This window comes from Diprion similis, chromosome 6 (genome assembly GCF_021155765.1).
Source record: "Diprion similis isolate iyDipSimi1 chromosome 6, iyDipSimi1.1, whole genome shotgun sequence".
In the NCBI taxonomy this organism is placed as follows: domain Eukaryota; kingdom Metazoa; phylum Arthropoda; class Insecta; order Hymenoptera; family Diprionidae; genus Diprion; species Diprion similis.
Window position 1 is genome coordinate 10766071 of NC_060110.1, and position 24255 is coordinate 10790325.

A 24255-nucleotide genomic window follows, 5' to 3' on the forward strand; every position below is an offset into this window, starting at 1 on the left:
AGTCTGATTAATTGTAAAAAAGCACAACCACAAAATACAGAAATTGAAGTTAATTTATTCCGTCAAACTCCAAATCAGCTAGATTTCTAATTTTTTACACTTCTGAGATTGCGTCCGTTTCGATGGGAGGCAATGCCTGCAATGCTTAATTCCAACGAATCGTAATTATCTTCAGAAATGAACTGTTTGTACCGTTTATCGTGACCAAACGAAAGTTGCCCTGATAGATGTCAGATTCTTTTGTTTGTCTGTTACACTTTCCGTTTCTGGTATTATTGAGAATTGAATAAGACGTTGTATATGTGTATCGTACACATGAATATGGATGGGTACGAATATCCATTACATTACCTTTCGCAATCGTGAGACAACCATAGATGCCAAATGTTTGCGTAACAAAAGGCTTGCCACTACATATACACATTGCTTAGCGTGTAACGAGCGAAAATATGTGTTCGAACAAATTTTGCGTTAAAAATTTTTAGTTATAGGGTGTCCAACTTTAATTTCCATATTTCTGACCAGCGAATTTTGTAACAAATATTTACGACAAGTCTACTTGATATGTTTGTAAAGAATTATGCATGTTTTTGGCATCAAAAGGCTATAAAGTAAATTTTCAAAAATCAACGACATCTAAGAATGAAGTATCATTCGAATAATTCTTAGCAGTTTTCAAATATTCAGTTCACAGCCACAGTCGCATGCGAAAATAAAAATGGATCACTATGTACATTCGTTTACCAGAATAGCACGCGCACAATGGGATACGTAACAAGAAATTGAGATATATGTGTGAACAGGAATTCAGTAGAGACGTAAGAAAACATTTAACATACTTATTCCACGCGAAACCACATGCTTACTTCTTTTTTCTCACTTCCGTCTTGGCGTATGGAAATATTTATTCACCCAATATTGACCCCCGACATTTTTCTATACGTAAACACGAATGGTAGGTTGAGTAAATCATTGTCACTACTTCTATTACAGTTTACTTACACCTGCGATTTGTATTCGGTAAGCTCGCGTTTTTGTTTGCAAACTAAAGGAAAATGTTTGCTTGGGAGAAATCTGGGGGCAGTAAAAGAAAGGCGATAAAAATCAAGTCGGTACCATATGCAGTCGCACCTAGTTTCTCACTGTTATCGGGATATGCAAATAGATCAGAGAATATAATAGGCGCCACAATAGACGCAACGCGTAATTAATTCTTTTTCTTTAGAATGCGCATCGCCCGAAGTTCTCCATTAAAGCACCGTTTACTTGTGGCCATTTCAATTTTCTTACACGCGCCGCTGACTTTAATTATTATTGAAATAACCATCTACAATACGCAAAATGAGACAGGTTCAATATAAAAGATTTATATCGTTGAGTGGGTACAAAAGGTTCACTCAATTATTCAATAACTGCGTTATGTATGTGCACGCTGATGCAAATCAGCTCACTCTCCCCTGTAAATATATACCTGCTTCTTCTGATTCACTTGCGGCACGGGAATTGCATCAGGTCTTCTGACTCTTTGGTTGGCTTTGAAGCCTTCGTATTTCACTTAAGACTGTTGACACGCCGTTTTAGAGACTTCTGGTTCGTCCAATTACGATCAGCACGTTATTTGCGATTCAATATTTGACGGTGTTTTTTTTTTTTTTTTTTTTTTTTGTTTAACCTTTTACAAATGACATAAAAAATATACCATAACGGAAATTCCACGGAGATCATTTCGCCAATTAAAAAGAAAAACAGATTCCTTGTTCAGAGATCTGGAAATTTTTAATTTGTTCAACGTTCAATTTGGCCGCTTATTTTCGTACGCTTATTCTGTGTGACTGTCTTCATCGGTTATTGATGATCAATGAATTAAAATCAGTCTTAAAACCGTGGCCTCTCGTTATAATTGCACATCCGATTTTCTTTATACTTTTGTCAGAAAATATTTAAACCGTGACTTCATCCTTACTCTTAATTTTTTTTCTTCATTTTTGAGAAATTCGCGACGTCAAAACACTTATCTAACCTTCCGACTGCAAACTTCATAGTATCCATGCAGGTATAAGTTACTCCGTTGTGGCTCTGTTACAAGCGGTTACTTTCTTACATAATTCTTGTTAGAGACGTGGTCTTCCAGAGATCACAGTATTCAGTCATTTTTTCTAGCTACACGGGTACCACTTGCTCACCACTTTGCGTATTAGGAAATGGTTCACTTGCGTTTAAAATTTGCGTGAAAATAGCTCTGCCTAGAAGCGTTGATAAACGCGAGTATTTGACGCGGCCCACGGGCAAAATACAAACGAATGGTATATTATGTTCGCCGTATAAATTACTATTGAGGAGAAATCATTATTTGTTATTTACTCATCTTAAAAAACCAATAAAGTACCAGTGCCAATAGCCGTTACTGTACTTTCAAAGAAGTACATTAGGCGCATTGTGAAATCAAAAATGTTCTAATGTAAACATCAATATTGCTCTTTGAATGTTTTACCACAAAATCGAAGATTTCATTATGAATTTTTATTAATGCGGGTTTTTTTTACCAGTGGTATCTGCAAATATTCGATGGCTTAGGCGTAATTCAGTATAGACGAAGTTTTTATATCACACTTTATCCTTTAGTTCGAAGTAGGTATTTCATGATCTTTCATAATCTTCAAATCTTGTTCTTTAAATCGGGACACAAAATAAACTTTGATACTGAAATGTTTGACCAACGTGTTGGATAAATTCGTTTTAACATTTCTTGAAATTATTAACACCAAACTTTTTAAAGGTGTCATATTGTTGTGAGAAGTATGTCTTTGAATACTTGCAATACCTGGTATTTACACAAAAAATAAAAAATGAGGTGACACTGCAAAAAGGATACTGAATAAAACTAGAAACACAGAAGCAATAGTATTTTATACGTAGATATGAAAAAAAAAATTAGTACTCGCTCAATTTGAACCAGTATAATTTGCTGTAAACGATTATCATATGCACATGTTCCTTGACGTAAAAATACATTGAATTAGAATGCGACTTCAACAACGGCGATCAACGTTTGGCAATAGCGTGAAAATTTCTAAACAATCTTAATATTTCGTACATGGCCAATGTTAATTACCGATTACGAATAGGGCCTTGATTTTGCAGTTCATCGCATGTAAGTAATACAGACACGAAACGGCATTGTAAACATTCGTTGCCAATATTGGAATATATTTAAATATTGACGACATTTGTGTGATTAGAGAAATTATTCAGCCGCGTGTAAACCTCAAGCTGTTAAAGAATTTATCTTCAAGGTGTGAATTTTTATTCATCACTGCACGTTAAAACATTATTACAATATGATAATATGTAAATCCCCTCCTCTTTTTAACTATTACAAATTTACTCGTCGCTAATGAGTTGCCTGATTACAGATTCTTAACAGAATACACCTAAATACAAGATGCGTGCACCTGCAGGAAAGTCGTAAAGCTACAGCAATAACTCGGGGAAAACTTGAGCGAACTCTCGGTTGTTTGGTTGTTTTTTTTTATTTCTCTCTTTTATCTCTACGACGTCTCGGTGAAAACAACCGAGCCTAAGCGAACCGTTTAAACTCCAGTCAAGGAGTGATGAAACGGACACTTGCAATTGATTCGAACTATGTACTCACCTTATCGAAAGTGAAATGCGAAAAGTAGAATAGGCAACGATGCAGGCGACGATCATGGCTCAGGCATTGATGTAGCCGCAATCATCTCGGAAGATTCAAATGATACAAGAAGATTCATCATCGAGACAATCGAATGAATAATACCATATAATAGGATGATAATGGTAAAAATTCTTTGAGAAAGTTATGGGATATATTGGAAGTGAAAAGCACGTACATTATACCTACGTCTAGCTGGCACTGAGAAATTGCACGTACATTTTCACGTACGTGCAGTTTAATTACACGTTTCCCCTTCAGTTACGTATTTGAAAATTATTTAATCTTCACCTTATTCTTGGGCAATATACTTAACGCAAGATAATCAATTGTTACCATGTCGGACAAGTACGTATGACATAGCTATAACGCAACGCTACCATAGTGCACACTAAAATTAAAGGAAAGCTGAGGAGCTTTGATCCTTCGGCATTTGTGCGTTCCGATGAATAATAATTTCAAATTAAATTGTGACCTAATAGCGGCAATTCAGTTTTCATTAATTGCAATCCATCGAAACAATATCTAATATCTATTGACCGACCTTCGGCGTTATTACTATACATAATTAACATTGCATCGAATAAACCATAAAAAATGTGTCTTCGATTGTCAAGCGTGGCTTTACCTCATTCCGATCATCTCCAACATAGGCCGTGTAAATTTGTGCACCTCTGGTGCTTTTTATATGGGTCAAACTCGGAATCACGTGATTTTTTTTATTGTTATTAGTTAACAAAATGTACAGTGTACCTTGAAGAGAAGATTATAAGAGTTAACTAAACCTTGCTCTGATCCCTCAGGTGGCGCAATACGACTCTTAAACAATAATAATAGACGACGCAGTTTGGTAATCGCCGCAGCTTCTGCTTGGAAAACAATCTTGTGAACGAGAATCTTCTTTTACTACAAACGATTAGCCTCCGGCAACGTTTAGAGATCGTGGTCTCATCACGTTCTAAGGTAAACATGACAAGGTTAAAATAGCTACATAAAAATTGAGAAAAAGAACAAGTAAGTACTAAAGAACGTAGTAATTTCTAAATAAAAAAAGTAACCAACCGCCGTATACAGTGTATTCAGAAGTTATCTTTACAGCAAGAACATTAAGTTTTCAGTTTCAAGTTTCAGTAACTATCTGACCATGGATCTTAGTTGCGAAAGACAATCGATTAATTTTGCATATGCAAATTGCCAATTGAATTCGAGATATTTTCAGGGTGCCAATAGTTATTACCATACTATTTGAAAGTTATAAATATAGGTATAAGTTACGCTTGTGAAGTGAGGGATGATATACATGTATACCAACGTGGAGTAACATTCTGAACGTTATACTCTAGGGTTACAGTTACGAATTAGCCTCTCGTAATAATTGCAAAATCCCTGCGTTAACGTTGGACTTCGCGTCACGTACATTCGGTGAATAATTTTTTCTCGAGCAAATATTATGCCAGAGAGTATTATATAGATACATATATACATGCACATGCGACAAATTATCGCCTAGTTAATACGTATTATGAATAAGACGAAGACACGATCTGGACATGCGAAGCGTGCATCAATGAGTAAGTATATATACACCGATTTCTCCTTTCTCCGGAGAAGCGCACTTGACGAAATGTAAAAAATTGATCGGATGGCCGAACTGCCGATGAAGCGTTGATCTTTGGGCTTGACGATGAGATTAGACGGCGAGAAACTTTGAAAGAGATGAAACAATGAAACACTCCCGCCGAAGAAAGTAAAAGCGAGTTTGTCCACGGTTGTAACTGTACCTTGTGTACTTTACTCCGCGGGCGGTGCAGGGTATTACACTTCTCACGCTTGTCTCTCCTAATCCAATCTCTGAAATGCCGTAACAAAATAATTCAGCTCCACAATACCGACCCAATTCATTATAATGTTTCATCTTAAATTTGCAACGGTTTGCTCAACGCGATATGATACTAATTACGACCCCCTTCGCTCAGTAGAACTAGTCAGCAATCCGACCAGACGCCTACAGCAGCTGGCACACTCTCACTACTGCCTTGTACCACTGATGAAGGAGAACCCTAATCATAGTCGTTGATCCGTTGCATCGAGGTACGCAGCCTTGTGCGGTGGTCAAAAGCAAATGAAATGAAACCTCTGATCGAAAGACCGTAGGTATATAATGTATGAATGATTTAGGATGCGATGAAACGAAATGTTGGATTATAGACACTTATTTCAACAACAATCTGGATTGTCTGCCGAAAATTTAAGTGAGGCCTGATGCTAGTCGTATAATTCGGACATGTGTTTCCTTTACTAAGTATTCCACGTCTTCCAACAGGAGAAAATTGTTGCCTGTGGTTATTGTGGGTGAAGAAGGTCACCGCTAGAAGAAGAAGGAGAAGAAATATTACGATAAAAATGACAAATGGCGTAACCGAGCCGTCAGCCTATGGTCATGTACGCGTATATTCGCCTCCATGTTGCAGCTGGCAATTCTCACGAAGAAAGAAAGTTTAAAGGTTTACAACAACAGCGTCCCACGTGTGGGTAAAACCACAGATCATGACAATTCTGAGTGTCAGGAAAATTGATGGAGATTGACCACTTCGAAGTTAGCGTTATTGTTACACAACATAATTGAACGACCAAATTCTTATCCAATTGTTAACAACCGCGTGGACGTTGGGTCGTTTTCGCTCTTTACCCTCGACCCAAGAGGCAATTAATCGAAGGACGCGGCACATATCGTGAGTATCTATTACCCAATTATCAGAAATATTTCACACCTGAATTCTAAATTCACACTGACCACCATCGGCTTCAGCGATACGTCTGCATCGTCATATCAGTGCAGTACTTTGCGTTACGTGTGGGCGGCTGGTTTGGTAGCAGTATGTGTGCAGCAGCACTTATCTTTATACAGAAAGGGGATAACGTGCCCGGTGCCCAGGTCCCCGGTTTGCCAAACCTAACTTCACCTCACCCTGGACGATGTACCTATATAAAGCTTGAATGAAGATGCTCTCAGCTATTCACTCTCACCTTTCTTGCAAACCGCGTGCACGCCAGAATCCGCTCCGCCAAGATACACGGTCCCACCACCAATATACCACCGTTCACTGCATCCACCCGCCAACCTAATCCAAGTGACCCGTTCGACCCAACAGGATACCTCTGTTCTACGGGTGAGTCTTGACTTTCGTCGTACTTCTCAACATTGTCCTTAAATGCAATCAATTTCTTTCCATCTTCGGTGAGCATTTATCACGTTTTTCAAGATCGAGCTTCTTGTGGTGAATTCTTAGCTCCACAGTCTCACAGTGATCCTATGATATTACGCCAGTGGTGACAGTGACTTAGCATGCGATCATTATACCGAAGTGTCCCTCGTCGATCTCCCGCGTCAATTATCAAATTCGCTATAGTGGTTGGAAACAATTATTTCTAGACAGTGTAATGAGCTTCTGGTTTGAATCTCTTTTTTTCCGCTGTTAGGAGTTGAATAAATGTGATTATCACAGAATGCATCAGCATCGTACATTACGCTGTGAAAATGAATTTTTCCTTTAAGTGCCAACTGGACACCGGTCTTATTGTCGGTATCGAAAGCCTCGTAGTAATTGACTATATATCTGTATTTCGGTCTCGGGGATATGTCGTATGTATATATGTATGTACAAGCGAAGAAAGTGATGAGACGACGTAGGCAGACTCGTGCGTTTCGGAGTTTCACGTTGCGGATGCTCGAAGCGATCCTCGGGCGATTCTGGGTGACGGTATACATAATACAAACGATCTTTGCTGACGATGCCTCGAATACTGTGCTACAAACAACTTTAATTACGCGAAAGAACATCCTGACCACGGAGAAACTCAAACTTGCATGTACATACGTAGTATATACATATCCCCAGATTTTCGTAGAACGGTTAAATCATAAACAAAAATTACGAATCACTCTCTACTCTCTGTACGGATCCTCCCAACGTCAATATACCTGTATAACTCTTACTTTTTCTCTTCTTCGTGTCGCTTTAGTGTAGGTACAACGAGATCCGTCTAACGTATAGGATTCATCAATTACGATAAATTTCACCGCATTTACAATAGTTTTTTTTTTCGCTTGCAAAAAATTTAAATTTTCATTCAAAATTTCTCTTCGACACACTTTATTCCTGAGGTTACGGCTGTTCTTCAAAACGATTAAATTACGAGATAGGGACGAATGGAATTGGCATCTACTGAATTATGACTTATATACGCATGATTCTCGCGCTTGTTAGATTGTGTAAATGGATAGTTTGAAGTTGAAATTAGAGAGTAAGAAAAAGGTTCCTAAAACGTTACCTTTTTTTTTTATTAAGATACATACTTCCTTTAAGTACTGTTCGAAACATAATACACAGATCATTTTATCCTATAGTTTGATAACGAATCGTATAATGTTTGTCAAATTTTTGAGAGATCCTATCTTTGAGTTTTATTTTAATTGATAGCAGGTACATTTTTTGCTATTAAAAAATACATTGATAGAGTGTGAAAAGGTTGCAGAAATTCAAAAATGAAAGTAGTTTGCACCAACTCTGATTATTCATTCAGCGACTCGACTGATTTAATCTTTCATCTTGCCATAAGGATGCACCGCACCATCGCTCGTAAATTCCTCTTTGAAATTAACTTTCTTACGAAGTAATTTCTCTATAGCTACCTTTTAAAGATGTCCCAAATGACTTTTTCACGCAGTCGATTAACTGCAGATAACTTGCAGTAGTCGTTAGGAACCGCTGCAAGCAGGTCTTAAACGATACGCGTATGTGCTTCAAATTTGCGCCAAACCGTTTAAACAGCCATTGACAATTATCTTTGACGATCGTCGAAGTCATTAAATGATACTTTTAAGACCGTAAAATACGGCAGTTGCAGATCGCATTTCTTTCATCCTATCATACGCACCCTCCAAAAAAATGTGTTTTATTTTAAATATTTTATATATATTAGCAGCTTTTCCCCGTTGAACTTCGACCTTAATCATCCTACCCGAGTTTCATCGAGATTTTTATATGACGTGCTGCACATCATGCAGCGCTGCATATAATATATTCTGCGCTCTTTCTTTTCCACGCAAGAAACGGTTCGTCGTAGTAACTTTTGTGAAATCATATGTATATATATAGCATAGATACATATAAGCGCGATGTACCTAGATGGAATCAATGTCCCCATGACCCCGACCCAATGGTGGTCGGAGTAGTTTCTATAGAGAAATTCTCGAGCTGGAGTTAGGTTGTTTCTAGATTTATAGAGGTCGAGTACAAGCAGCATCGCTGCAGCTCACGAGGTAATCTCATACCCTGCAGGTATGAGTGTGTGCATGAGATAGTGATCGAATGATACTTATAGGGCCGAGAAACTGTGCAACGAGTGCCAACCGCTCGGACAGAGAGCAGCTGAACAGTAATTTACAATAAACGACAATTTATTTTTTCATGTTTATCGTGATACCGCTCATAGAAGAAATAATTAATTTACGAAATTATTACGGCATTTGATAAACTTAGCTTGAAAATCTTGAAATTTGAATTCAGTAAACCTCGTCAAAATTGGTAGAAAAAATTGTGATTTACATTGTGCACTATTATTTAGGCTACTTTTCGCTTGCGAAAAATTTCGGGATGTATGTACCTCATACCTACGTGTGCTAAGTAATTATTCTCAAGATTCTATGTTGGTGTAAATATGATACAAGCGAATTTACATTTCCTGCGAAGGCAGATAGTAAACAGTACAGTAAAGTTACAAGGAAGAAAAACTTGTTCATTCTTTTCTCTTGTAACTCATACGTTGTAAAAGATGTATTCTAGTCTGACTTGCGTAATTATCCAGGTAAAATATGCGGGGTATGTTATTTCTTTTTTTTTTTTTAATTCTTGATATTTATGCCTGTAGTTCAAGACAATTATGTATGCGTGGGCAATTTTGAAACAGTGTCGTTTCAACAATCGTCTTTAACAGCTTTCTTCCGCATTAAATATTGTACTTGATTTTGAAATTCGCAATTTGAATATACAATTTCTATTGCAACTCAACAATACTGAGAGTTCTATAACAATCTGGCTAAAGAGCGTGCAGGTTCGGTTTACTGCCGTTTATGTAACAGAACAGGAAAGAACCTTTTCGACATTTTTTTTAACACATCCCAGCATTGAAAGATAAGATTTGGACTGCGGAAGGTGACGAAAAATATTCAACAATACCGGTAAAATTCGCGATAATTTATTCTGAATCCAGACTTTGTACATTCAGGTGTTCACTATATGCATAATACTGCACCGCGTATACTGCACCGTTGACTATTTGCGAATTAATTTTCGGCATGTCATTGCGTTATCCTTCAATTCTTATGACACGTGTTGCGTTTCTTCGTTAATAAACGGCCATTAAAATGATTATTATTAAGAAGATTAACCGCAGCGTCTCAAGTGCACGCGGATTTGCGCCATACTCCAAAACCGCAAGCTCTGAGCTACCCTATATTACGCGTCTAGTATTTCACGAATTCGTATAATAACAATAATTGAGAACTATGCAGTAAAACTATGTAACTACGAAGTCTTAATTAGGCGTCACACGATTGCAAAACCCTTTTAACACACCGCGTCAGCGCTTCTGCATATTATCTTATTGCTGTGTTGCAATTATTCACATCGTGGCTATTAATTAATTTGCAATTTCAATCGCACTGATCTTTGACGCCACCTCAGACACTTGCATACGTAACTGTCTAAGCGAACGTGACACCCTCTTTCAACTGTGAGTTTCGAAAACTTCATGAACTTTCCAACAAAAAAAAAAAATTTCACCCGACGCCGTTAGAGCCGAGGATTTCTAATCGATTGTGATACTTGAAAAATTGCAATCTTCACAACGAGCGTGATACAGTCATCTGCTCGAAACTACCACGCTGAGAATGGTATGACTTTCGCCTTTCACCTCGTCCTACGATGTGCCATCCTTGTATGTTAAGATGTACGCATGTAAGCTGTGTTATTATACCTACCGTTGCTATTTCCGTCCATTTTATCGTCTCATTATCGTCAGATACATTCGTAGATTCGGCCAAGCATCCGCGAGTCCGTCAATACTAGCATTCGATTTCTCGCGATAAAATCCAAGGTTTACGAATTATGTGAAATTCATAATTCGCACCAAGATGCACTTGTCGAAATGGAAAGCTTTCCAAGAGTGTAAAGTCGCCAAGTATATTCGGTCGCACTTGGACAACTGGACGTAAATATATTGAGCTAAGCAACTGGTATTAGTCCAGTAACTTTCATCAGCGGCTTCAAAGCATCGTCAAAGCAATTGATGAGTGGCGGAATTGGTTTGAGGCAGGATTGACGACACCCTTAGGTGTATTTGAAATTAGAGATTTGTGTTTAACTAATCGTGGATCCATCGGCACAAGCAACAGAGCTGACCCATTGACCAACTGGTATTATCAAACCTTGAACTGCATCATAATAAGCAAGATAAATTTTTCATTTGATGATCTAACTATTCTAGGTATTTGTGTGGAGGTTGTACATACGAAACAGCCCCAAATGAGTTCGAACTGTGTTAGTTACACGTTGTGCAATCGAAACGAGTGTGGGATATTGTCTGAGTTTTGAGAGTTACTTTTGATATTTTTGTTGCCGTTGCGAATTATTTACTTTACAAACATTTAATGGTAGACAGGTAATATATACGAGTTTACAGCGCGGTAGATATTTCCATATTCAGAGTTGAAAAACAGTGATAATCATGATTCGTTCCAGAAAAAATTGATAACTGTCCGTAACAGTTGATGCTGCGGAATGGCACTAATTATTTTCAAAATTTAACCGAGACGCGTTTAGACGTTTTTTTTTATCGTCCTGGGAAGAGTGGCGAAAGTTGTGCACGAAAGCGATAGTTTGTAAGAAAAAGAAGCGTCTATGCCATCTTCTTAGAATCTCCTTAACGACTTCTTTTTTCCAATGAATATAGAAATGCTTGTTGAATACCTTGAACCGCGAACTGTTGCAATATTTTAATGCGAGAAACTTCAAAGGCATCACTCGAGTCATTAGCCTCGCGCAGGCTTGTCGTACTTGATGCAATGCATATATGGTTGTGTAATGAATATGCAAATGTAAAACAGTAACAAAGTCTGATTGATCGATACTCGAAATAGATGGACTGTCGTTTTCTAATTCATATTGATGATGTAACATCTTCACTTCAATTACAATCTTCATTAATCACTCCCTGATTTTCAATCAAGGCAACAGATATGCTAAACACATCCTGCAAGTAGTTTAGTAAACTATGGAGTAATTTTTTATTGCTACAGTAATTTATCTCAACCTTTGGATGAACATAAAAAATTCATATGACAAAGAGAAATTCATTCAGTTAGAAAAAGGCATAGTTGTTGATTCGCCATTGATTGATCGTAAATTTTACTTTCCATGGGATAAATTCAAGTTTAATTTTTCAAGATCCTTTTTCATTAGCTTACGCCCAATCATGTACCACCCCGAAATTGTGTCAATGTTTATTACAATCATGGCAGTGCAATATAATAGCCGCTAAATCGACCATCATTATTGCTTTTCTAGGCCAAGGACTGCGTCTTGTAATACAACAGCATAACCACATTATTCGAAACATTATTTAATTATTTTTCCTTTACTGCGGATCACTTTCAAGACCCTACTTCATATAAAGTGTTTTATGATATCATACCTCTGCACGTCTTCTTCCCACGCCAGATTATCACCTTACAGTTCGATGACTAATATGAAACGATTAAATGGCGGCGCAAGTATTTAGCAATATTGCAACGTATTGAAACGAACAAAAAACGATACACCGTCATACCCTTAATTATCGCTGGTTGCTATCTTTATATTGCGAAAAAGGGGGAGCAAATGATTATGTCGGTGTATGGGAGACTCATTTTACTTTTATATTGTCGAACGTAATTCTTCTTCTCTTATTTCAGGTGAACGATGAAATTTTTGATCGCTGTATTAGCTGCGGGGTTGCTGGGTGTCGTAGCAGCTCAAAATGGAGACCGGGCACTATTTGTCAAGGCATCAGCTTGTTAGTACCATCCACTATTATTCTTTTATCGTAGGATATCTGATCGTTACTTCTTATTTCATTTAATGTTATACAGTTTCTCTCATCTCAAAAGTATTTTGTATACCATTTACATTCAGCTCATTCGAGAACTGTGAGAGCTACGGCAGATTCCCCGGCAGATGTGATGGCACGAAATATCCTAGAGTGGATTCAAGGCGTCTATCGTCAGGGCACGAGGAAAAGTAGGTTTTGGCTGAAACAAAAAGAATGCGATAACACTCCATTTATAATTGACAACAAGCGCATAATATTCTAGCATGACGACCAAATCTGCATGACATCTGATTCGATCTGCACAGCATCTGCTAATCAAGAATGATAATCTTTCAATTCGATCATGCACGGGAAAACAATGTAGTTGGATTCATGAGTTCAAAGGATATCCGAAACATATTTGTGGGATATTATGTGCTGTTAGGGTGCTAGCAGAAAAGTGATTCAAAGATCTATATAGCTAATGTTACTTTAATGTCATGTACTGCAAAAATGACGTCACGATAACCAGCTGCACCAAATTTGCACATACGATGCCAACTACATACTACATTCTCCGTGCGACACACTTTTTGGATAATCAACACAATTTGATTTTCAGTTACACGTTTTATATGCACAACGATCCCTTAGGGAGATCGATATACTCTACAAGGACGTTTATTTGTACTGTTTACTCAAACTTACACGTGACACTTATAACTGTATGTCAACTAATCAGCTGAATAATGAAAACCGCTAAATTATTTGTTAATTACATTTATTGAAATCTGCTTCATTTTCTCCCAATATCTATAGTTCGTCAACAATCTGACGCAAACGCCTACCTACCGCCCTTCAGTACGCAGAGACCTCCGGAGAGACCTCGACCTTTTCAATCAGCTTCAACGCCGCAGCAGCTCTCTTACTCATCGCAAAGCTTGAACGAAGTTACGGGCTATCCAAGCTACCAGCAACCATCTTCGGTTTACTCCCCCCCGAATCTTGGATTCTCCCAGAGCCCACCATCGTCACCTAGCTACTCTCCCCAGCCAACGTACCAAACTTCGAGGCCGAACTACCTCGCGCCAAGCAGTCAATCCTCTTCTTCGAGTTTCACAAGTTCGCAAAACTATGGGTCTTCGGTAGCTCAGCCTCGACCAATTCCCAGCAATCCTCCTCCAGCTTTTCCCAGCTCTTCTGCAGCACCTTCGCCCTCATATCAGCCAATCGGTAGTTACATACCACCTAAGACTGCTGGATATCAACCTTCGACCCCGCAATCCCAACCGTCGCAAAATAAATTTTCATCTGGTTATGGAGGCTCGGTAAACGTAGCCACGTCTGGAAGCGCTTCGGTCAGTGGATCTGGCTACTATTCTCCGAGTGCCACACCGACTCCGAGTTTTCCAACACCGCAACCGTCGAGTACCAGTGGTTACGGTGCTTCCGGTAACTATGAGTACCTAAATTTTACGCAATAGTCCCCGATTGACGAAGTGGTGAACGAAAGGTTGAGATAATCACACGACGAATTTATACTAGGTATGGTCGTGACGGGAAGTGAAAGTTCTTTCGCCAGTGCACAAACAAATTCGGTGGTGGAAGCTGGATCCAGCATAACCGAGGAAGACTTGAAACATCCTCCTCATATTCATGAGATTGATGTTCAGTGCAGCAAAACTATGATGACTATCAATATTGAATTCAACCGAGCCTTCGACGGCGTAATTTATTCGAAGGTACTTCTGGATTTAAACCAAAACCAATTCTTTAACAGGAAATAATAATCTAATGCAAATTTTGCGCTCTTCAGGGATTCTACACAGATCAAAACTGCCGCTACGTTGCTCAAGGATCGGGTCAAACGAAATACTCATTCACCGTTAGTTTGGATTCATGCGGTACGCAATTCATAAATGATTTCGAGGGAGAAGCAGGCCAAGCTTACTTAGAAAACGTTTTGGTGCTACAGGTTAGTGTCTACTTTTAATCTAAGCGTAGTTTTTTTTGTAGAATTTGGTCAACTTATAGCAAGTACTGATTACTGTGCGGACCTTTTAGAACGAACCAGGCATTCAAGAAGTTTGGGACACGGTTCGTCGAGTACGTTGTCTATGGGAAGGAAACATTAACAAGGCACTGTCTGTCAGCCTGTCCGTCGACATGTTAAACCAAGAAATAGTAACATTCAGTGGTGATACAGCAACGGCAAGACTGGACATCCAAATGGGAAAAGGTCCGTTTGCCCCAGCGGCCGACGGTTTGGTAAAGATTGGAGAAACCATGACATTGGTCGTATCCGTTGAAGGTGATCCTGGGTTTGATCTACAGGTAAAAATCTTACTTTTCACCAGTGTATACGACGAAAGCGTGAAATGAAAACTATAAGCATATGTTTTCCTAGGTACATGACTGCATCGCTCGTGACGAAACATCAACAAACATTGTTCAGCTAACGGACGATCGTGGTTGCATTCTGAAGCCAAAATTATTTGGATCCTTCCAGAAAACTAGGGATACTGGTAATACAGGGGCATCAATCATTGCCTATGCGTTCTTCCAAGCCTTCAAGTTTCCAGATGTTATGGACTTGTATTTGGAATGTAATATAGAATTGTGTAAAACGGACTGCGAAGCATGCCCAGAGCCCAACCAAGTAAGCATTCCCTGAAATACGCCTAAAATAGTGCTTCCATTAAAAAAAAAAGTATATTTTGATTAGCGCTCGACCTGCGAAGTTTTATAGAACATTATTTTACGTCAATTTTTTTTTGAAGTTCAACAGCAATAATTTTATACTTTATTTTTCTTCGCAGCAAATTGATCCTGGTCGTAGACGCCGTGACGTTAGTTACGCTGCTACGAACTCATCCGGCGCTTTATCCGACCCAGTCTGTGTAGGTAAAGGATTTAGAGTAATCATGCCAGACGATCTGAGCCTGGCCTCAAATTTAGCGCTAGAAAAAATAGAAGAGATGGCAGTAGAAGAGTTCAGCAACACTCGGAAGGTTTGCATGAGCAACGCAGGATTTTATGCTACTTTCTCTTTGTTGTTGAGTTTGCTCGTTGTATCTACTATTAGTTCGGCCATATTCTATTTGAAATTACAACGAATCCGTGCAGCCAAGATGTTGCATTAACTGCAGGGGCACTGAGTTGCTGTTACACTCACACGCAGATTGTCCATTTGATGAGCATTAAAAAAAATAGAACTCGCTCAGACGTAGTGCAATCAGTTTTTAGGTAATTCCTTCAAATTTGATACACATGGAGCTGAGCTCAAACCACACAAGTTACGGAAAGGTGTAATCCTTATTTCTGGTCTTCGATTTTAAATACTTCTAAGATTACAAACGCGGACTGCTTTATTTTCCGATTTTTTCGCAATTTTGATCGAAGTAACCAAATACCTATCATATTGGATTCGATCGGAAGCCGTTTTTCATGCAATTCTAAGCATGATCGGATTGTGAAACGAATCTTTTTGCAATTGTAAGAAGGAAATTTTTGGAAATGCCTAATCAAGATATAAATTTCTTTTAGAAAGTATTAACTATACTTTCTTAATAGATCAATCAAACGATTGCATCATCTTTCATTAAAATATTATAAAAAGTGAGCGTATTTATAAATAATATTTTTTATACTATACAGCAGTCTTTGTAAAGTAGTTGGTATCAAGGCACACAGGTTTGTAAATTCAATTATCAAAGGTAGTCCCAACTACACAAGGGTTGTCTTTAGCAGGATGATGAAATACCGATGTAGAGTTTTAGAAAAAAAATAAATTATAAATCTTTTGATAGCCTGGAAATTTTATTTCATTCAATATTCATTACTGACTACGAAATCATTAAATATGAAATTAAACAAATACACAATTAAGTATTGTCTGATATAAATGTTATATGCTCATTGCTACAGAACATTCATTGAAAGCTTTCGATTAAAAAATAATAATTGGTCTACAGAGAACTCTCGGTATAAGAGACAGGCGTGTTTTATTCCCACTTCCATGTGTAATTTCATATTTTAAGTAAAATATAGAGGGAAAGACAGCATCTTTAGTAACGAGAGCTGACTGTATTACTGATCTTTAAAATATACATATATATTAATTATCAATTGTAAATAGACTAGCTTATGGTGTATTCATTAAATGTGCCTGTCATAGACATAAAGCGGAAGCTAACAGCCAGGCTCAGCAGCCAAACGCGCTAAAATTGTCGCTATTAAACAAGATGACACACTACAGTTTTACATCTACAATTCTTGAAAAGTATTAGCTTTCCATGAGATTTGACAAAATCTCGATTATTGAGCTTCATTACCTTATTTTAATCATAGTTAGCATATTCAGCTGCTAGTTCTGACTGCCAATTTTATCTTCATCTCAATGGCCGTAAACTCCAATTAATTTAGAATTTCAATATTGATGAAACGATTCGAGTTGGAATGCATGAACAATTTTATAAAGTAATAAATAGTTTTATACAGTGCAAATAGGATAATATTACTAACTTGTTATTTTTACAAACCGTAGAATGTGTAAATGTTCTCCTCTAACTTTTCTATCATATATTATTTCTCCGTTCATCTTCCATTGCTTAAAAATATTTATAATCGAAATCGGATCATTCTGTTTAATCGTGACTAAATAAAAAAATCCATTGTTCGATAAAATATTTGGAATATGAGGAAATAACATATCCATAACTTCTCGACCATCTATTCCACCTGCCCAGGTTTTTGATATTAATCTTTGATCAAAAACCTCTAAGGACTCTGTAACCACATATGGTGGATTAAATATTACAACATCAAACACATTCTCCTTTTTTACTAAATTGATCAAATCCATCTGTAAAACATTTATATCAACCGAGTTGTCTTTACCAACTCTTTTAGTGACTCTACATGCATTAGGATTTATGTCAACTGCCATGAAATAAGAGGAAAAAAAACGATTCAATGCCTTTGCCAATGCTGTTATAACTACACCAGATCCACTGCCAATTTCTAAGCACATTACTGGCTTGACTTTTTTCAATTTCTCCAAATCCGCTTCTAGCGCATCTATAAGTAAGAATGAATCTTCAGATGGTTCATAGACTGTTTCTAAATCCTGACCATCTAGTTTGACAATAGGAGTCTCCATTTTCGTATCCAGATGAGTTAAATCTGCATTTCTTTACCTTATTGAAAATAATTTGGTATTAATTTCGCTCGGACTTCATCCGTCTCTCACTTCGTTACCAGCACTTTCAATACTGGCTATTTGCTCAGTGGTTTCGGTAGGAGTCGGAGTGTTGACTGCAGGTGTTGTTTCTAGCAAAGCCTTTCGTCGAGCTGTATTCCTTTCTACAGCTTGATGAACCTTGTTAAGTCGTTCTTGGGTCGTTTGTAAAATGTTGCTTACAACAGTAACTTTATGTTTGGTATTGATGAGCTTCTTAACGTATACATCCAGTTCAAGGGGGCACTGAAGAGCTTCAGATATTTTTAATAATTCCTCTGTCAATGATTCGATCTGCTGCTTGAGCTCAATTTGACTTATTCTAAAATCAAGTAAAATGCAACATATCAAGATACTGATAAAGCTCGCTCAATTCAACAGTAGTTGAACTTATGAGTCACAGTGCAAACATTAAAACAATATTTCGGTAAAATTGTTAACTTTTTTCATTCTCCTTTTATCCTCATATTAAAAGTAGTTTAATGGAAAATTGCTTTGACATATTTTTAGATTGTGGAAGTGTGTATTTCCCAAATAAATATCAGCCTCCTGCAGTTTGAAACATTCATTGCACGTACATTTTCATTGCAGAAAACTAACATTTTTTTCTAATCTATGATATTGTAGAAACTTGAAGGATGAGATATCTTTTAATTTGAAAATAAAATTAGAATCGAATACATTCAAAATTTTATCGAAATCCCCTCAAAAAGAAGACATAACCTCTAGAATGTTTGCAACGTGTACGTACCTTGTAGCGCGTATTCTTTCGTCAAGTTGATCTACTGTAGGCTTCAGGAGGCCCATAAGTCCCTCCGTCAATGCATCTCGCGTTGGATTTTCGCAGAAGTCTTCTGTTTTGTCATCTATTGAAGTATTATCGCTGGCAGTATCCACGTCCATGACGTTTACAACGTTTTTTACTCAGTCAACGCTTCAAGTCTTCAGCAGTCACGGTGGCGTTTACGGTTTACGGATTGTCATTTATCATGTGTTATGTCAGGGGTACTAACACGGAGAAACAACTGAGCTGAAGTGAACCGATTTTGGTTGCAAGTAGTAATGGCGCTGTTCAGCGCAAGTTCCCCGAAAGTGGAAATTCGTAACTCCATTAGGCGGTCCTATGCACACGAAACATGCGTATAAACTCAACTTTTGCTAGTTCATGGTTCCGGATCGTAAATCGCGAATGTTGGCGATTAGGCTGGACCACGGAGATAAAAAGACTAATTGTAACTGATTTTTGAGAGCCCTATCCTAATATCAGTATCAACCAGTGGCTACACCTACGCTAGAGTCCCTACAGAACATACCTATGCATATATGATTTGTATGTGCATAAGCCGTGTGCACACCATATACCGCTGAAAGTCGTAAGATTCGAACTTGCCGGTTAGACAAGGGTGTTTTTATGACAAATATCTTTCCATTTACATAAGAATAAATTTAATTAGCGTTTATCCAGGATACATGTAAGTGTTAACTAATTTAGTTCTATCAGTACGCATCAGTCCGTATCAGGATTTCGGTCTAAATATCGTTTGGTAAGAATATCCGTCTGAAGATTGTCCAGCTGTAGGTAATTTTTATTTCCACAACCGGCAACTGGGCATCTGTAAATAGGATACATGTTTTATAGATTTAAGCAGACGTGGTTGATTAATCTTTCCTACAGTAATATTGAGAAATGATTGATTTTGAAGATTGTTTGTAAGGTCGTGGAAAATTAAAATTCATTGTTATACTTTTGCATAATGTTTAAGCCCATGGAGCCCTTTTCAGATAAGAGTCAACAGGCTTATTTACATCAGAAGCAATTCTAAGACAATCATAACCAGTAAAAGCAGCAGGTGGCTAATGTAATATACCACAATTGGTTCATCTATGAAACGTTTACTATATCGATCACCTGTTGTTTTGTGATAGTGTTTTAACCTGTCTACTGTCATTTTAAACGTTCGCTCTTCGTGTGCTTGAATGTCGTGCAAAAGTATGAGCTGTTTTAATTTTACAAAAGTTTCGAAAACAATCAATTTTCAACTTCAAAGATAAAAGTTATATCTCAAGTACAGAGAGTATCTGGTGAAACGAGCTCAGCCAATTTGCCTAAGGTAACCCATGCATTGCATTGATCGTTGTCAGTGGCTGTTGCTTGAGCATGTCGAGTCCACTTCACACGAGACTTTCTTAGGATAGATGACAATTTGATTACCTTGTTTGTTTATTTGCTTTTAACAAAGCTTCAACACTTCCGCGATCATAAACATGACCACAAACTGTGTTTCTGACAGGATCGTTTATTCGCCTCTTAGTGATGGGATCGATGACGTTTATATCATTTTGAGTAAGCACCAATTCGTCATCATTCACATTGGCTGCGTTATTCAATCTTGTATCTATTTTAGAAACATGCAAAATACACAAACATCTAAATTGTACATACAGTTATGAAATACTCAACAGTTTTACTGATGCGAAATTATAAAAAACTGACAGCTAATTATTTCTACAAATCAACTGAAAAATTTCAATTTGTAACAAACAAAAGGTCCATTAAAATGTGGTCCAATAATATTAGATCAAAAGAAAAATTGGAGTTTCTAAGCAAAGCAAAAAAAAATTGGATAATTTGTTGACTGATACGGTTCATCAAAGTTCTACGGGTTTGTCGGTCCTGATAAAACTTACTTTCTATGAGAACTTGAACTTGTCGTTGAAAATCCTGAAATTTCTTGTGCTTAGAAACATCTGTGTCAATGCCAGCTATTTCATGGGTAAATTGCTGAAACAAACGTAAAGATGCTGACTTAAGTGAAAAATTCTAATTATTTACAGCTAGCAAAGATTATTTTATACATAGAAAGGATCACTTATATACTTAGGGTATTGGTGATTGTTAGAAAAATACGGCTTATAATTTTTTTAATATTTCATCAAGGAAAAGCAGATCTGTCAAACAAGTAAATTGTATGGAATAAAATAGAATGTTGTTTCAGATAAATTATTAAACTGAATGTAAATACCTCCAGTGTTTCCGCATGATCAATTATTTCCTGATTTCCATTGAAATCATCTTGTGGTGCGGATAAGCGTTCTAAAATTTCACACGATTTCTTCAGTTTTAAATCTAGCTTAGAGCTGACCTCTGCTAGGTCTGTTAATTCTTTCAATCTTTCTTCTTGTGACTCATCTTCTGCAATCAATTTGACCGTACGAACACAGTGAATTGACAAGTATAAAGAAATGACAAAAAAAACTAACCAGGATCAAACGTTGAAATTGAGAAACTATAGCAACCACCAAAGGTGAAAAATACTGAGAGCAGAGGGGCAGTAGAATGACTTACCGAAATAAGTCACGATATTTGAAGCCGTTTGCAAATACAAGTTGTAGATCTCTTTAGGAGCTTCCTGTAGAGAGCTCATTCTGTCGAAATATCAGCTGGAAATATAAATATTACGAGTAAATTTCAACAAAACGTGTCTAAAAGAAGGGGCTAAATCGAAGATGGTAGGCTTGAAGGAAATTTTAAATTCTATGTCAGTATAGTAATCAAAAGCTTCCGTGCTTGATGGATAAAAATAACCTCAAAGAAAAAGAGTTTAGAGTTGAAATGATTGCATTTGAATTATGGGATTTTGAACGGCAATTAGAAAAAAACTTCTGACTAGATGGAGTTCCCTTTTCGAGCTATTAAGAAGCAACCAATTTACCGAAAACGAGAAACCTTAAAACCCTACCCTCGAAGCTCATATAGTTTCCCGCGTAGCACCTTGTGGCGTGTTTTTCAGAAACGCGAGAAGGAGCGTTTTCACCGTAGAATTATAAAAAAGATAGACTGCGCGTTGCGTGGTCGAAAGAGTGGGGAGCAGCAGTCAGGCGGAGAATTCCCCCCACCAAGTTACCGACCAGAGTGAGAGATCGGACTCCGCAGCTGCTTTCATTATCGAATTAGAGCTTCAGCTCGCATCTCCATTGGGTGCGCTCCGAAACTAGCTAGTAGCGCTGCAAACTTCTCAAGACAGAGGCAAAGCTAGTCACAAACTCGGCAGTGCAAAGGAGATAAAAGATGGTTGATAGCACTGGCAGCTAATTTCGGAACGCACCCATTATCTCCAGCTGCGACTGAGTGCTTGTCGTGCGTGACTAGTGGCATGGCGGTACTTTTGAATAGTTGTGAATAAGGGTCCTATACCAAAGGTATGGAGGCTAGTAAAAGTGTTTTTTTGGAGTTGTGGTCAATTTGGAGGGTTTCCATATCCTTCCATACATCATACCTGATGTCGTGGTAATGTACTACATGAGACATTACTCTGTAAAAAATGTCTGAATACGAGTTGAAACTCGACCACAAAGCAAGAGCAGAAACCTGTTCTTCAATATTTGAATTTGCGTAAAATTTTTCTCGAAGAAAAGTGTATTGCTTTTATCGAGTTTTTTTTATTGCAGATAGAGAAATATTCAGTGGCTCAATGAGAGATTTTTTTTGTTATTAGTTGATGCTTTATTTCCATTAAATTTACATTAAATGACTCACCGCGGTGTGCTGTTGAAAAATTAGCTAAAGTCTGTGGGAAAGAACAAAAAGTATCATTTACGATATTTGTGTCAGTGATATTCTATTGTTTTTGCTTCATTCAGACCAAATGCACTTGTTTGCTTAAACCCTTCTGTTTGTTTTTCTCTTGTGTAAGTGCCTCTTCGTTCTACTGAAACTTGCTCACTACTTTAGTTAAAATAGATCGATGTAACTCACACCTAATTTTTGTCACAGAGAGAGCTTTAAAGCGATCCAGGACGACGAGCAGAAAATTTCGCAATGACTCATCATGTCCATACATCCTCAGAATTTGCTCTTCGAAAGACCTCAATAGCTGCGGGAGTTCATCAGATGGGTAAGTAAGCCAATTTTTTGTTTCGAGTGTAATTAGAGTATGATTGTCAGTTCCGATCACTTTTTGGTTTTTTAGACTACTTTGGCACTCCTCGCAGGATTTGCAGAATCTTTCATAATGTCTTGCAGTAAAACTGCCAACATAGTTCAGAGCAAAGGTATCGACTGATTCATCGAGGTATGTATGATCAACCTCATGCATTAGCTCAAGGATTAAGTGCGAATCATATCCCAAAGAGAAGTCATATCAAACATTTGAGCACAAAAAACGTAAGACGTTTGGGTTTATCTGATGGCATGAATTATATTTATTAAAGGCACACCCACCGTTTGAAATGATTTCATCCAGTCTTCTTGAAAGGTCATTTCTTCTCTAGTCACTCGTTTTTGATTGGAAATGTTTCATATTGAACAGAGATTTGACCATTTCACCACTACAGTTATATTGCTTGCTTTTACAGGTTTCACAAGGCACAAACGCTATGGCTGTAGTGTTTGTTCCTGTTCCTTAATTGGCAAATTCATACCTACTCAATATTATTCAAGAGATTCTGTGTATCTTCTACAGTAATGATTTTGGGTGCTAATTGTCTTTCGTAATTGATTCCTCTCATTGTATCATGTATTCCTCTCATGCTCTGTGGTGCATTACAGACAACCAATCCTGCAGATAGTTCTAAAAGTCCAACCTTACTACACGACCAAGGCTTATTGACATCAGACATTTGCTCAACTTGAGGTGCAGACTCAGTGATGACATGCTCATCAAGATTTTGGTTCCTGGGTTCTTCAGTTACCAAAGATACGTCAGTGTTGTTGCATTCATTTGCTTCCTCATCCACAGATATTTCAGTGGCCTCTGTGGCATTGATTAAATTGGCCCCTCCCGCCCTTTTAGGTAATTTCATCTCATCATTGGAACCTTCCTTTTGTTAGGTACTGTATTATGGTGATTGATATCCTTCAACAATGCGTGGTATCGCATCACCTCTTAAGCTTGGTTTTGTGACTAGGGTTCTGTTTATAGTGCCGCCTGCTAGTCGTGTTTCAAAGAACAAACAATTCTTCTCTTCTAATTTTGTTTATACATAGAGATCAGTGAAATGAACCTACTTTCTACAGCAGTTGGATTTGCTGCAAACAGCAGTAGCCCCCACACCACGTGCGTAAAAAGCAGCCAATGAGAGCATTTTGCTGCTGCTGCATCCAGCTGTTTGCTGCACGTGCAAAATCAGCTTTATATCCCTGTGGAGTCGCCACCTGCGCGCTCTCCACATTACTTCTATTGACTATTCTTTTTCA

General features: G+C 37.7%; 4 protein-coding genes across 7 annotated transcripts; 1 reads left to right on the plus strand and 3 right to left on the minus strand.

The window, feature by feature from the left end:
- Positions 1-6714: 6714 nt before the first annotated feature.
- LOC124406821 lies at positions 6715-16304 on the plus strand. 3 transcript variants are annotated; one of them, XM_046882442.1, is made up of 9 exons: positions 6715-6861; positions 12705-12805; positions 12925-13029; positions 13640-14263; positions 14366-14562; positions 14637-14795; positions 14885-15154; positions 15228-15479; positions 15640-16304. In XM_046882442.1, the coding sequence occupies exons 2-9, from the start codon at positions 12712-12714 to the stop codon at positions 15961-15963; spliced, it is 2025 nt and encodes a 674-aa protein (XP_046738398.1). In that variant the 5' UTR covers positions 6715-6861; positions 12705-12711; the 3' UTR covers positions 15964-16304. The 3 variants fall into 3 exon arrangements, with proteins under 3 accessions (XP_046738398.1, XP_046738397.1, XP_046738399.1); XM_046882441.1 differs by having other exon boundaries at positions 13640-14272; positions 15640-16303; XM_046882443.1 differs by lacking the exon at positions 12925-13029 and having other exon boundaries at positions 13640-14272; positions 15640-16303.
- Positions 16305-17115: 811 nt separating this feature from the next.
- LOC124406822 (methyltransferase N6AMT1) lies at positions 17116-17981 on the minus strand. Its single transcript, XM_046882444.1, has one exon. It carries the CDS (start codon positions 17979-17981, stop codon positions 17340-17342), a length of 642 nt encoding a protein of 213 aa, XP_046738400.1. The 3' UTR covers positions 17116-17339.
- A 75-nt stretch (positions 17982-18056) lies between these two features.
- Positions 18057-19062, minus strand: LOC124406823 (SNAPIN protein homolog). The gene is made up of 2 exons (XM_046882445.1): positions 18811-19062; positions 18057-18381 (listed from the first exon to the last, which is right to left on the minus strand). Exons 1-2 carry the CDS (start codon positions 18960-18962, stop codon positions 18057-18059), a joined length of 477 nt encoding a protein of 158 aa, XP_046738401.1. The 5' UTR covers positions 18963-19062.
- Positions 19063-19541: 479 nt separating this feature from the next.
- On the minus strand, positions 19542-21853 carry LOC124407667 (E3 SUMO-protein ligase NSE2-like). Of its 2 annotated transcripts, XM_046884050.1 has the most exons (6): positions 21800-21853; positions 21406-21500; positions 21083-21252; positions 20748-20841; positions 20272-20455; positions 19542-19672 (listed from the first exon to the last, which is right to left on the minus strand). In XM_046884050.1, exons 2-6 carry the CDS (start codon positions 21482-21484, stop codon positions 19567-19569), a joined length of 633 nt encoding a protein of 210 aa, XP_046740006.1. In that variant the 5' UTR covers positions 21485-21500; positions 21800-21853; the 3' UTR covers positions 19542-19566. The 2 variants fall into 2 exon arrangements, with proteins under 2 accessions (XP_046740006.1, XP_046740007.1); XM_046884051.1 differs by lacking the exon at positions 21800-21853 and having other exon boundaries at positions 21406-21562.
- Positions 21854-24255: the final 2402 nt, after the last annotated feature.